At 31.5% G+C, this 12,570-nt stretch overlaps 1 protein-coding gene and 1 non-coding gene across 2 annotated transcripts; one reads left to right on the top strand and one right to left on the bottom strand.

The window, feature by feature from the left end:
• Positions 1 to 2,061: 2,061 nt before the first annotated feature.
• On the top strand, positions 2,062 to 11,370 carry LOC117933360 (receptor-like protein EIX2). Its single transcript, XM_034854722.1, has 5 exons — positions 2,062 to 4,770; positions 8,898 to 9,025; positions 9,176 to 9,374; positions 9,460 to 9,636; positions 11,071 to 11,370. The coding sequence occupies exons 1-5, from the start codon at positions 2,062 to 2,064 to the stop codon at positions 11,368 to 11,370; spliced, it is 3,513 nt and encodes a 1,170-aa protein (XP_034710613.1).
• LOC117934334 lies at positions 7,287 to 7,406 on the bottom strand. The gene has a single exon (XR_004654471.1). It is a non-coding gene; the product is annotated as a small nucleolar RNA Z247 (small nucleolar RNA).
• Positions 11,371 to 12,570: the final 1,200 nt, after the last annotated feature.

The following is a 12,570-nucleotide window of genomic DNA, read 5'->3' as shown; positions in this document are numbered from 1 at the left end:
AAGAAATATATGAGACCAGCCCTCAATTGAGATAATAAAATTTCATAGTAGTGGTTTTTCCAATAGAACAAGGAAAGGTATTCAAAGAGAATTAATCTTAATCAAAACCTTATACATCCAAATCAAGCCAATAATATAATATAGATAATTTTTTTACTCATTTTTATGTATCATCAAAACCTTATAAACAATGATGAAAGAAAAATAAAGATATGAGGTCAACCCTTAATTGAGGTAATGAAATTCCATGGTAGTAGCTTTTCCAACAGAATAAGGAAAAGTATGTAAAAAGAATTAATCTTAATCAAAGCCTTATCCATCCCATCTTAATCAAGCCAAGAATATAATATAAATTTTTTTACTCATTTTTAATATATACCCATCAAAACCTTATAAACAATGATAAAAGAAAAAGAAAGGTATGAGACCAACCCTCAATCGAGATAATAAAATTTCATGGTAGTAGCTTTTCCAATAAAATTCCATAGTAATAAAATCAATTTGCAAGTATATGGATTGTTTTTGGTCATTTTTAGTTAATATTAAATTCACTAGACATGTATATTATACTCTCACATAACTTATTAAATATGGTAAAGAAAAATATTATCCATAAATTTGGGCAATCAGATTTCATGCTTGTCAGCTTTTCTAATAGAAAAAGAAAAAAAATAAAAAGAGAAGAAAAAAGTCACAAGTTTAATGCAACATTTTTAATAATAGCTAGTACCATCACAAACTATATATCATGATCACAATGCTTTGATTTAAATATAAATGGGTTAAATAAGAAAGATTTACATTTACCAATTTTCTCTTAGAAAGTATTTCATTCAAAACTCTTTTGATTATCAAAATATTTATTAATATAAGAAGATTTATATCAAATGTTTCAAATTATTTTAGTACATAAAATGCTTTTATTATTCTTATGCCCCAATTTTAATAATGGAATTATAAACTATTTCTAAATATTTGAGTTAGAAGTAGTTTCTTTTTATTCTTTTGAATTATAGTTTATAACTTAGTAATTATCAGAATGAATAAGTTTAAATAATAAACCAACAACTTATACGCAAGTTATATTTCTAAGAGCCATGGCGGGAATACATTTTCTTTTTGGTGGGGGTGGGCAATGACAAAAATAATATATTATATTCATCATTTACAAATTACAAAGTTGTTAATGATATTTATTATTATTCAAAAAAAATTATATTCTGATTTTCATTTTTCTAAACTTTGTTAATTATTTAAGGAGATTTTTTCCCCAAATTTGAGGGAATACAAAAGAGGATTTAAATATAAATTATATTTGGATTTTTTCCACAAATCTCCATTAACAATATCAAATTCAGTCTTGAATTTCAGCCTCATTACTCACATGTATACATCCACAATTTAACTCATTCATAATCCATTAAATTTTAAGCATGCCAACCTCCATTCATGTAGCCACAATTCAGCCACATTTCCATCAATATTGCAGCCATCAACATATACATATGCAGCCACGAACATATCTCCCTATGGCCGGCTATCCTTGCATCTTTACATCTCAATTTTTGTTTTTAAATTCAATAGTAATCCGAATCAACTAAACATTAGACATCATGGGAACAAAAATTAATTAAATTTCAGCCACAGACATATCTCTCTATGGCCGGCTATCTCTGCATCATCATTTCTTTTTGTTTTTTCAAAATTAAACAATGTAATTCTATGGCCGGTCACCATTCATAAAAAATAGGGAAAAAAAATAATTTTGATTACTAAAAAATATTTTATTTGTTTTAAAATTTTAATTAAGTCATAATATATTATTAATATTTAGCAATTAGTCTTTTTGTTTTGCCAATAATATTTAATTACGATCACTTTTTCTTTTTGAAAATTTGAAAATTAAATCTATATATTTTAATGGTAAATAAATTGTAACGTGCATGGGGATGATGCAATTGTCTAAATAATTGACATTTTGTTGAGTGTGGGAGACAAGTGGGTTGATAAATTGTTAATATTAATTTGTGCCTTAGAATGATTTCAACTCATCCACCATTGATGGCAATCTCTAAAGCAATCATTGTGTTTCCCTTGCTTTGCTTTCTATCCTCTACCATCTCAATTCTATGTGACCCATACCCCTTGGTTTGTAATGAAACTGAGAAACATGCCCTTCTAAGCTTCAAACATGCTCTCTTTGATCCTGCACACAGCCTCTCATCTTGGTCTGCTCAAGAAAGCTGCTGTGGATGGAATGGAGTCCGTTGCCATAACATCACTGGTAGAGTCGTTTACCTCAACCTCTTTAATTTTGGATTGGTTGGCAAGCTTAGTCCTGCTTTGCTCCAATTAGAATTTTTGAATCACTTGAACTTGGGGTTGAATGATTTTGAAGGTACTCCTATTCCAAGTTTCCTAGGTTCCATGCAGAGTTTAACATACCTCGACCTCTCATTCGCTTCATTTGGTGGATTAATCCCTCCTCAACTTGGAAATCTTTCCAACCTTCGTCACCTTCGTCTAGGAGGTGCTGATTCTTTCTACGAGCCACGACTTTATGTTGAGAACCTTCGTTGGATTTCTCATCTTTCTTCTTTGAAACTCCTGTTTATGTCCAAGGTTGACCTTCACCAGGAAGGTCAATGGATTGAATCTACATCTATTCTATCTTCCATTTCCATGTTGCTCTTGGAGGATTGTGAACTCGATAACATGAGTCCATCTCTTGAGTATGTTAATTTTACATCTCTCGCAATCCTTTCTCTTTATGGGAACCATTTCAATCATGAGATACCCAATTGGCTATCTAATCTCACCACTAGTCTTTTACAACTCGATCTAAGTGACAATTCTCTAAAGGGTCATATACCCATCACCATTCTAGAGTCACCTTACTTAAAAGATTTAGATTTGTCATACAATCAACTGACAGGGCAAATACCAGAGTATTTAGGGCAACTCAAACATCTCGAAGCTCTTTCACTTAGATATAATTCCTTTGATGGTCCAATTCCTTCATCTCTAGGGAACCTATCATCCTTGAGGTATTTATCTTTGTATGGAAATAGGTTAAATGGAACTCTTCCAAGCAGTTTGTGGCTTCTTTCAAATTTGGAGACTTTACTGATAGGAAATAACTCCTTAGCAGACACAATATCACAAGTGCATTTTAACGAACTCTCAAAATTGAAGTACTTAGAAATGTCCTCAACATCTCTTACTTTCAAAGTCAACTCCAATTGGGTCCCCCCTTTTCAACTTGAAAAATTGGGGATGAGTTCCTGCCAGATGGGCCCCAAGTTTCCTACATGGCTACAAACTCAAACATCTCTTCGGTATCTGGACATTTCCAAGTCAGGAATTGTGGACATAGCTCCAACATGGTTCTGGAAGTGGGCTTCACATATTCAATGGATCTATCTCTCTGATAACCAGATATCCGGGGATTTATCTGGAGTTTGGCTTAACAATACTAGCATCTATTTGAACTCTAATTGCTTCACCGGTCTGTTACCTGCATTGTCTCCAAATGTTACTGTATTGAACATGGCCAACAATTCGTTTTCGGGACCAATTTCCCATTTCTTGTGCCAAAAGTTGAAGGGAAGAAGTAAATTGGAGGCGCTGGACTTGTCAAATAATGATTTATCTGGAAAGCTTCCTCTGTGTTGGAAGTCTTGGCAGTCTCTGACTCATGTAAACTTGGGAAACAACAACTTTTCGGGTAAAATTCCTGACTCCATAGGCTCTTTATTTTCACTCAAAGCATTGCACCTGCAGAATAATGGCTTATCTGGAAGCATACCCTCATCCTTGCGAGACTGCACATCTTTGGGGCTCCTGGATTTAAGTGGTAATAAACTTTTGGGAAATGTTCCAAATTGGATAGGAGAATTGGCAGCTTTAAAAGTTCTCTGTTTAAGATCCAACAAATTCATTGGCGAAATTCCTTTACAGATCTGCCAACTTTCTTCTCTTATAGTATTGGATGTTTCAGATAATGAGTTGTCTGGAATTATACCCAGGTGTTTTAATAATTTCAGTTTAATGGCCGCAATAGAGACTCCAGAGGACCTGTTTATTGACTTAGATCATTCCAATTATGAATTGGAGGGTCTTGTGTTGATGACAGTTGGAAGAGGACTTGAGTACGGAGGGATTCTTAAATATGTTAGAATGGTAGACCTGTCAAGTAATAATTTTTCTGGATCAATCCCTACTGAATTATCACAACTTTTGGGACTACGGTTCTTAAACGTGTCTCAAAATCATTTGATGGGAAGGATACCGGAGAAAATTGGAAGAATGACATCTTTACTATCTCTTGATCTCTCCACAAACCATCTTTCAGGTGAAATTCCTCAAAGTCTGGCCGATTTAACATTTCTTAATCGCTTGAACCTATCATGCAATCAATTTCGGGGAAGAATTCCTTTAAGCACACAGCTTCAGAGCTTTGATGCATTCAGCTACATTGGCAATGCCCAACTTTGCGGAGTCCCTCTTACAAAAAACTGCACAGAAGATGATGAATCTCAAGGTATGGACACCATTGATGAAAATGAAGAAGGTTCTGAAATGCGATGGTTCTACATTAGCATGGGACTTGGGTTCATTGTAGGCTTTTGGGGAGTCTGTGGTGCTCTTTTATTCAAGGAAAATTGGAGGTATGCTTATTTCCAGTTTCTTTATGACATTAGAGACTGGGTATACGTGGCCGTAGCGATCAGGTTGAATTGGTTCCACGACAATTGGAGGAGGCTGTTGGTAAGTGAAACACATCATTGATCATCTTCCATCAATTTTTGCTTCAATTAATATTTTTAAGTTTGATCGGTTATTTTTAATATTTCAGTTTATACTTTCTTTTTCATTTTATCTTATATATTTCAGTTTGAGAATTTGAATAATTGTTTCAAGATTTAGAACCAAAGCTTAATTATTGAAGGTCCTTCACAAAATAATTTTTACAAGTCTACTTAATTGCCTAAAAATGATTTGAGAATACTTAGTCTTCAATTTGCCGAAAAAAATTTTTAGGTTTATTTTATTTTATTTTATTTTTATCTCTATGGAATTTGATTGACAAGTTCATCATGATTAAGATATCGTAGACATTAGAGAAGAGAAGAGAATTGATGATGAATTTTAACGATGTCAAAAACAATTTCAAATGGAAACCTTTCTAGGCTTTTGATTTGCCATTTGATTAACATAATAATTTATTGAAATGATTATTATTCTTCCTTTTTTAGATCCAAAAATAAAGGAATAATAAACTAGACGTTCTCAATCTAGTTGCCTTAACATATAAGAAAGCATGATTTTGCATATGGTTAAAATACTTTGTTTTACTTGTTGTATTAATAGCAACATTAAGAGAAAGTAGTTACTTTGTCTGGATTATATTTTGATATTTATGCAATTGGATAAGTCTTTATTGAATCATACTCATGGGCAAATTTCACATATTATGATTTAATACTTCATTAACTCTTTTTTCATTTTTTTTTTTGCATATTTAAATGCTTATATTTTTTTTCTTTAAAAAAAAACACTTGTTAGTATTAACTCCTATGTTATTTTTGCATGGAGAGACTTTTAGGTAATGTATGTCTCTTATTGTAGACTAAAAATATTTGGTATTCACTCATCCTTTACTTGGAAATGAAAAAAAAAAAAAAAAAAATCCCAAGTAGATGGGCAATGATGCTAAAATATGAATAATAAATAGTTTTTAGTAAAATATGAATAATAATAATATATTTAAATAATAAATTATATTTAAATTAAAAATGATACTATTTTAGCGAACATCTTTATAAAAATATAATTGATTTTTAAAAAATAAATTATAATAATTTAAAACAGAAAATGATTAATTTTAATTTTTAATACTCAATTATAGTTACAGTATTTCGAATTAGTTATTCAATGTTTAATTAATTGGATCAATTTTTTAATTTATTTTTAAAAAATAAAAATTTCATTAAAAAATTTACATAATTAAGTTTTGTTTAATTCAATTTCACTTGATTTTGAATCTATTTATCTAGGAAGATACAAAAAATCATAGTTTTTCTATAGAGGAGGAATAGTTCAATCATGACTCACTCTAAACCTACTATTTTGGGGTACTAATTGGATCTATTTTTTTTAATCCAATTGTAGACCCCTCTTTTCAAAGCAAGTGTAATGGTTTGATATCATTATTTTATTATTACTATTGTTATAATTTGAAATAAATTGCACTTCATAACCACCCGGGAGAGTGGAGTTTATCCATTTTTTTTTAAAGGGGGGACCTCCCTATGCATGGAAGCAGCTGCATGAGACGTATAGCAAGAATTTTTAACCCAAATTTTCTTTAAAAAAAATATAAAAAAACTCATCAAAATATATTTTTAACCTTATTTTATTTATTTTGAAATAGAAAAACAAAATAAAAATAGATTAAATTCTTAGATTCTCTTTAAAATATATCAATTTCTTCTTATATTATTTTCCAAAATCCTTTCAAAGTATCATTTTATACCTAAATTATTTTCAAAAAAATTGTTACGTAAATTACATTTTATGGCATATTGTCAAATCATTTTTAAATAGGCCAAGTTAATATTAATTTAAAATTTTTAGATTTTTGTTATATATATTTTCACATATTAATGAGTCAAAACTTACTTTTTCTTATTATTTTTAAATTATTTAAATCATTCTTATAAAGAAACATTTTATTCCTAATAATCCTCATAAAAATACATTCTCTCCTCTCCAAGTATATTCAGACCAAAAGAAAAACGGAAGCAAAGAAAACCAGAGAGGGAGCGAGGGAGCCGTCTGAGACTCCCCTATCTTTGTTGCCTTGTCTGTTGGCTTCGTTCTCAGCCGGCCACAGCTAGCCTCCACGTGCACAATCATCCAAAACAGGCCCAAACCAATACAGACGACAAGTGAAACCCAAAAGATAAAATAAGGCTAAAACAAATATTCAAGTTCATGGCTCAATTCAAATTTAATAAATCAATGAAGCCCAAGCCCACGTCACCACTAAAAAGCCCAAAATCTAAGCAAGCCTAAATCAATTGAACAACTGAAGCCCGATTCATCATATCACAGAAGCCCAAATATCCCAAATAAAATAATCTTAACCTAAGTAAAGCAAAGGATCCATGTCAAATAATCTGAACTTGTCAACTTGCGTAAGCCCTTGGCCAGTGGCAAACAATTTATCCTCTGGGCAAACAGCCCACGGTGCACCACAGTTCTCTTTATTAATCAATTTTTCATGAAGTTCATCAAAGGAGATTAGAGTCTCACATCCTTCAATAGCATCAACAATAGATTTGTATTCATAGTCAAGTTCATCAAGAATCTTTTCAATAAGGTCTTCGTCATTCATGGGTTTGCCTAGAAGAGCAAGTTTATTGACACATGTCTTTATAAATTGCATGTATTCGGTAATCGTTTGAGAATTTTTTGTAGCATATTTGAGTTGTTCCTTAATCTGCTTAATGTGGCTTCGAGAAGGACGTGCATAAGTATAGGCAAGAATGGTCCAAACTTCATGAGATGCTTCGCCCTGTTGAATGAGTAGATCGAATAATAGATGGAGTGAGAGGGCCAACTAAGGCATCAAAAATTAATTTATTAAAATTAATTTAGTTATAATTAAGAGAATTGGTATCTATTAAAATTATTGTAATGTGTTGTATGTTAAGCCTGAATGGAGTTTCTCTATCATTTTTTTTCTTTTAATTGAAAACAGTAAGATAAGCTAATTTTACGATTTTTAAATAATAATATTAATATAAATAACTTTTTACATAAGTTAAAATAAAAATTTTATAAGAAATAATATTTTCTTATTTCTACATTAAATTCCTTTCTGAATCATAAGTTTTTTTTTTTAATAAAATTTCACAAATAAAATATAAAAACTCTCATAAAACATAATTTAAAAGAATCAAAAATAAAAGACTTATAGCTTGGCTGCTCTAAATGGGCCTCAGAGTGAATTAAAAGGTCACCCATCGTAATTTGCCCACTTCCTTTTGCAGTCTGGTCAATTTGTTGAACTTCTGGACCCGCAAATGGGCCCAGCCATTTGCCCATTTTCATTTTCCAATTTCCAATGGTCCAACTCATCTTTCTATCTGTTAGGCCCTGCACCATTTTAGGCAAACTAAACCAAGTCTTGCTATGAACATAGGTTTTAAAATAATAAGTTTAGTAATTTCTAAAAATAAATTGGTGTGGACCCCGTATTTTGGCTCATGCGTTTTCCACTCGATGGCGAGCTCGATTTTTATTTGAAAGTGATTTTATTTATTAAAAAAAAAATGACTTCGAGTCGTCACCTATTTTTGTTTTATTTTTAAAAGGATAAACAAAATAAGAAAGAAAAACTCTAAGTGTGACTCTTTCATCAGATGGATGTCAAGACAGCTTTTCTCAATGGTGATTTGAGTGAGGAGGTCTACATGTCACAACCTGAAGGATTTAAGGAAAATGGAAAAAAAAACATGGTATGCAGATTGAAAAGGTCAATTTATGGTCTCAAGCAAGCTTCTCGCTAGTGGTACTTGAAATTTGACAAAATTGTGACATCTTTTGGTTTTATAGAGAACAAGTTTGATCAGTGCATTTACATGAAGGTTAATGGGAGCAAATACATTTTCATGGTTCTCTATATCGATGACATTCTATTTGCTAGTAGCGATGTGAATCTCTTGAATGATACCAAGCGTATTTTGTCTACTAATTTTAACATGAAGGATCTTGGAGAAGCATATTTTGTGTTGGGTATTGAGATTTATCATGATAGATCTCGAAACCTCCTTGGGCTATCTCAAAAAGCCTATATCAATCGTGTGCTTAAAAGATTCAATATGCAGACGTGCAAAGCTGGTGATGTACTTGTTGTGAAAGGAGATAAACTTAGTAATGAACAGTGTCCAAAGAATGATTTGGAAAAGGATGCCATGAAGACTATTCCTTCTGCTAGTGCCATTGGTAGCCTAATGTATGCACAAATATGTACGAGACCTGATATCGCCTTCATTGTTAATGTTCTTGGTAGATTTTTATCGAACCCTAGACATGATCATTAGGTTGTTGCAAAGAAAGTCATGAGATATCTACAAAGAACGAAGGATTTTATGCTTGTGTATAGGAGGGTGGATAATCTCGTGGTAGTTGGATACTTAGATTCTGATTTTGGTGGTTGTTCTGATGATCGCAAATCTACTTCAGGATACATTTTTATGTTAGCTGGTGGAGCCATTTCATGGAAAAGTGTCAAACATAGCCTAATTGCATCCTCGACCATGTATGCTAAGTTTGTAGCTTGTTATGGTGCATCATCTCAAGCTGTTTGGCTAAGAAATTTGATTTCAGAGTTGCAAGTTGTTGATTCCATCTTTCGACCCATTGTGATTTATTGTGACAATAATGCAGTTGTGTTCTACTCTAAGAACAATTAGTACGGGTTCTAAGCATATGGAAATCAAGTACCTTACAGTCAAGGACTTAGTGAAGAAAGGAGATATTGTGATTAAGCACATAAGAACTGAGTCCATGCTAGCTGATCCTTTAACCAAAGGTTTAAAGCCCATAACGTTCAAGGAACATGTTGTGAATATGGGTGTCATTAAGTCTTTTGATTCTTTGGTTTAGTGGGAGCTTTTGCGATTTCCCTTATTTCAATTATTGTTTTATGTAAACATTGATCATTATTGTTCTATGACTTGCAAAATTAAAATCTTTTTATTATGATCATCATAATTAAGTATTGTATTATAGCATGTCGTAATTAAATTACATACAACATGGTATCTTGAGATATTGAACCTTAAGAATTACAGTTGTATACTATTGGATGTCACAAATACCACTATTTTGAGATCTTGTGGTGCACTGTTGGTGACATATGACTTGTTAAAGTCAAGCAATTTCATATTGTTTAGAAATTGCAGCAATTTCATTTTGTTGAGAAATTGTAATTACAATTTCATTTTGCTGGTAAATTGTAATGAGGACTGATAAGAAACAATGCATATAGATGATGATCACATGTTGACATTGATTTCTTACTACATTATTGTGTTTACGATCCATGTCGATATGGTTATAAATATTTGTGACTATAAGGGGCATTATGTTTGTTGAGATTAACATATAGACCATTATAGTCCAATATTAAGACCATGTTGGACCGGATACGTTTAACAAGATGCTACCTATAGACTATCATTTCTTTAAAAGAAAAGGTGTGGCCACATAAAATAAACTTTTCTGTACTTAACCCGAGAGTCTTATTTTCAAAATGAATTTAATGAATCCTCAAAAACAATTAATGCAGCCCAAGTGGGAAAATGTTGGAAAATTTTTTATATGGGCTAACATTAATTGAATAATTTGTATTTGGAAAAACGGGTTAATGGATAGTCTATTATATAATGAGCCCAATTAACTAGTAATCACATTTTGGATTGGGTTTTGCATCTTTTGAGTAGAAGCTCAGTTGAGTGGCAAGTGTAGACTATGGGTCTCATTGAAGCCCATTATGGGAGACCCAAATGAGAATCCAATTTGAGTTATGATAAGTCCCTTCTCTAATCTAGATAAAAAGGGTTTTTCTGTTTTCCCATAGAGCCACCATAGCTGTTATCAAGATCATAGAGAGGAAGATTTGGTTGCAACAATCAATCACGATTTTTTATTTTATTTTTATTATGGCTCAAACAGGTATATTCTTTATAGTGATTTCCTATTGTTAGTATCCTTTAATCATGTATGATTAATCTATGTGATTATGTAAATATTTTACCGTTAGAACCATAGATCTCTCAAGTAATGGTTTGTGGGGATCAATCCCCCCCGAAATCTCAAATCTTTCTAGATTGCAATCCTTGAACTTATCTTTTAATTATTTGGTGGGAAGCATACCAGACAAAATGGGAAGCATGGAAGCCTTGGAATCTCTCGATCTCTCAAGTGAAATTCCTCAAAGCATGAAGAATTTAACATTTCTTAATCACTTGGATCTATCATACAATAATTTTTCAGGAAGAATTCCATCAGGCACACAACTTCAAAGCTTTGATGCACTTACCTATATTGGCAATCCCGAGCTTTGTGGAGCCCCTCTTACAAAAAACTGTACAGAAGATGAAGAATCTCAAGGTATGGATGCCATTGATGAAAATGAAGAAGGTCATGAAATGCCATAGTTCTACATTGGCATGGGACTTGGATTCATTGTGGGCTTTTGGGGAGTCTGTGGTGCTCTTTTCTTCAAGAAAGCATGGAGGTATGCTTATTTCCAGTTTCTTTATGATGTTAAAGACTGGGTGTATGTGGCCATAGCGATAAGGTGGAACCAACTCCGTAACAATTTGAGAGTAAGTGAAACACATCATCATCTTCTATCAATTTTTGTTTCAATTAATATTTACTTTTTAAGTTTGATGGGTTCTTTTCAATATTGTAGTTTCTACTTTTGTCATTCATGATATATCATATGTTGTTAATTGAATATTAATAGAATATGATAAAAAAGATTTGTGATAGGAATCTGAATTTATGGGCAAAGTCTCTCTGCCACAAATATTAACCAACCATGGTGACACCAGTTTTCGTAAACCAATTTTTGGATTCTAACTTTTGGAAAAGAAGCAAAGTCTACTTTTTTTAGGATATGATAGATATATTTTAGTATATTTGCTTCAACGTTTGCTTAGAAGATGGGATTTGGTTTTGAATAATTGTTTCAAGGCTTACATGAGCATATATTACTTTTTATGTTGGGTAATTATTTAGAACTAAAGCTAAATTAGAAATTTGTTTTACCAAATAATTTTTACAAGTATTTTTGATTGCTTAAGTGTAATCCAGAGAGTATATGTTCCTAATTTTTACATGGAATTTGATTGACAATTTCATATGATTAAGCAATCACAGACATTAGGGTAGAGACAAAAATTGATGGTGAATCTTCTCACACCATTCAAAATTAATATCGTGGATTCCTTTCTAACCTCTTGACATAATAACTTATTCAAATTTTTTATTCCTTTTTTTTTTTTTTGTTCTCTTTGAAAACAAGTAAAAAAAAATAGGATTATTAAATTTATTTTAAAGTGCATATCATAAGATAATATATGTACTCCATCTAACTACATTAGCATATAAGAAAACATGGTTTTATATATGGTTAGGGATATAATATTTTAGCATAACATAGCCAAAGGAGGTAATATAGAAAAAATATATATAGTATTACATGATACATATGATATATTATGAATAATGCTTAATATATATAATGATACAGGGAAATGCAGAAGATTGAAGAAGAGAAAGTCAGTGGTTAGAATGATCAAGCTTTCAACTCAACTTGAATGTCATCCTGGTCTCCTAATATAGCATCATACATGGGAGAAAGTAGTTGCTTTGTCTGGGTTATATTTTTATTTATGCATTTGATGAGTCTTTGTTGAATTATAGACCTAAGCAAATTACATAAAATATGTTTTATTACTTCATAAACTCTTTTTCCATTTTTAA

The sequence above is a fragment of the Vitis riparia genome, chromosome 16 (genome assembly GCF_004353265.1).
Source record: "Vitis riparia cultivar Riparia Gloire de Montpellier isolate 1030 chromosome 16, EGFV_Vit.rip_1.0, whole genome shotgun sequence".
Classification (NCBI taxonomy): domain Eukaryota; kingdom Viridiplantae; phylum Streptophyta; class Magnoliopsida; order Vitales; family Vitaceae; genus Vitis; species Vitis riparia.
This window is presented reverse-complemented; position numbering and strand designations above follow the sequence as displayed.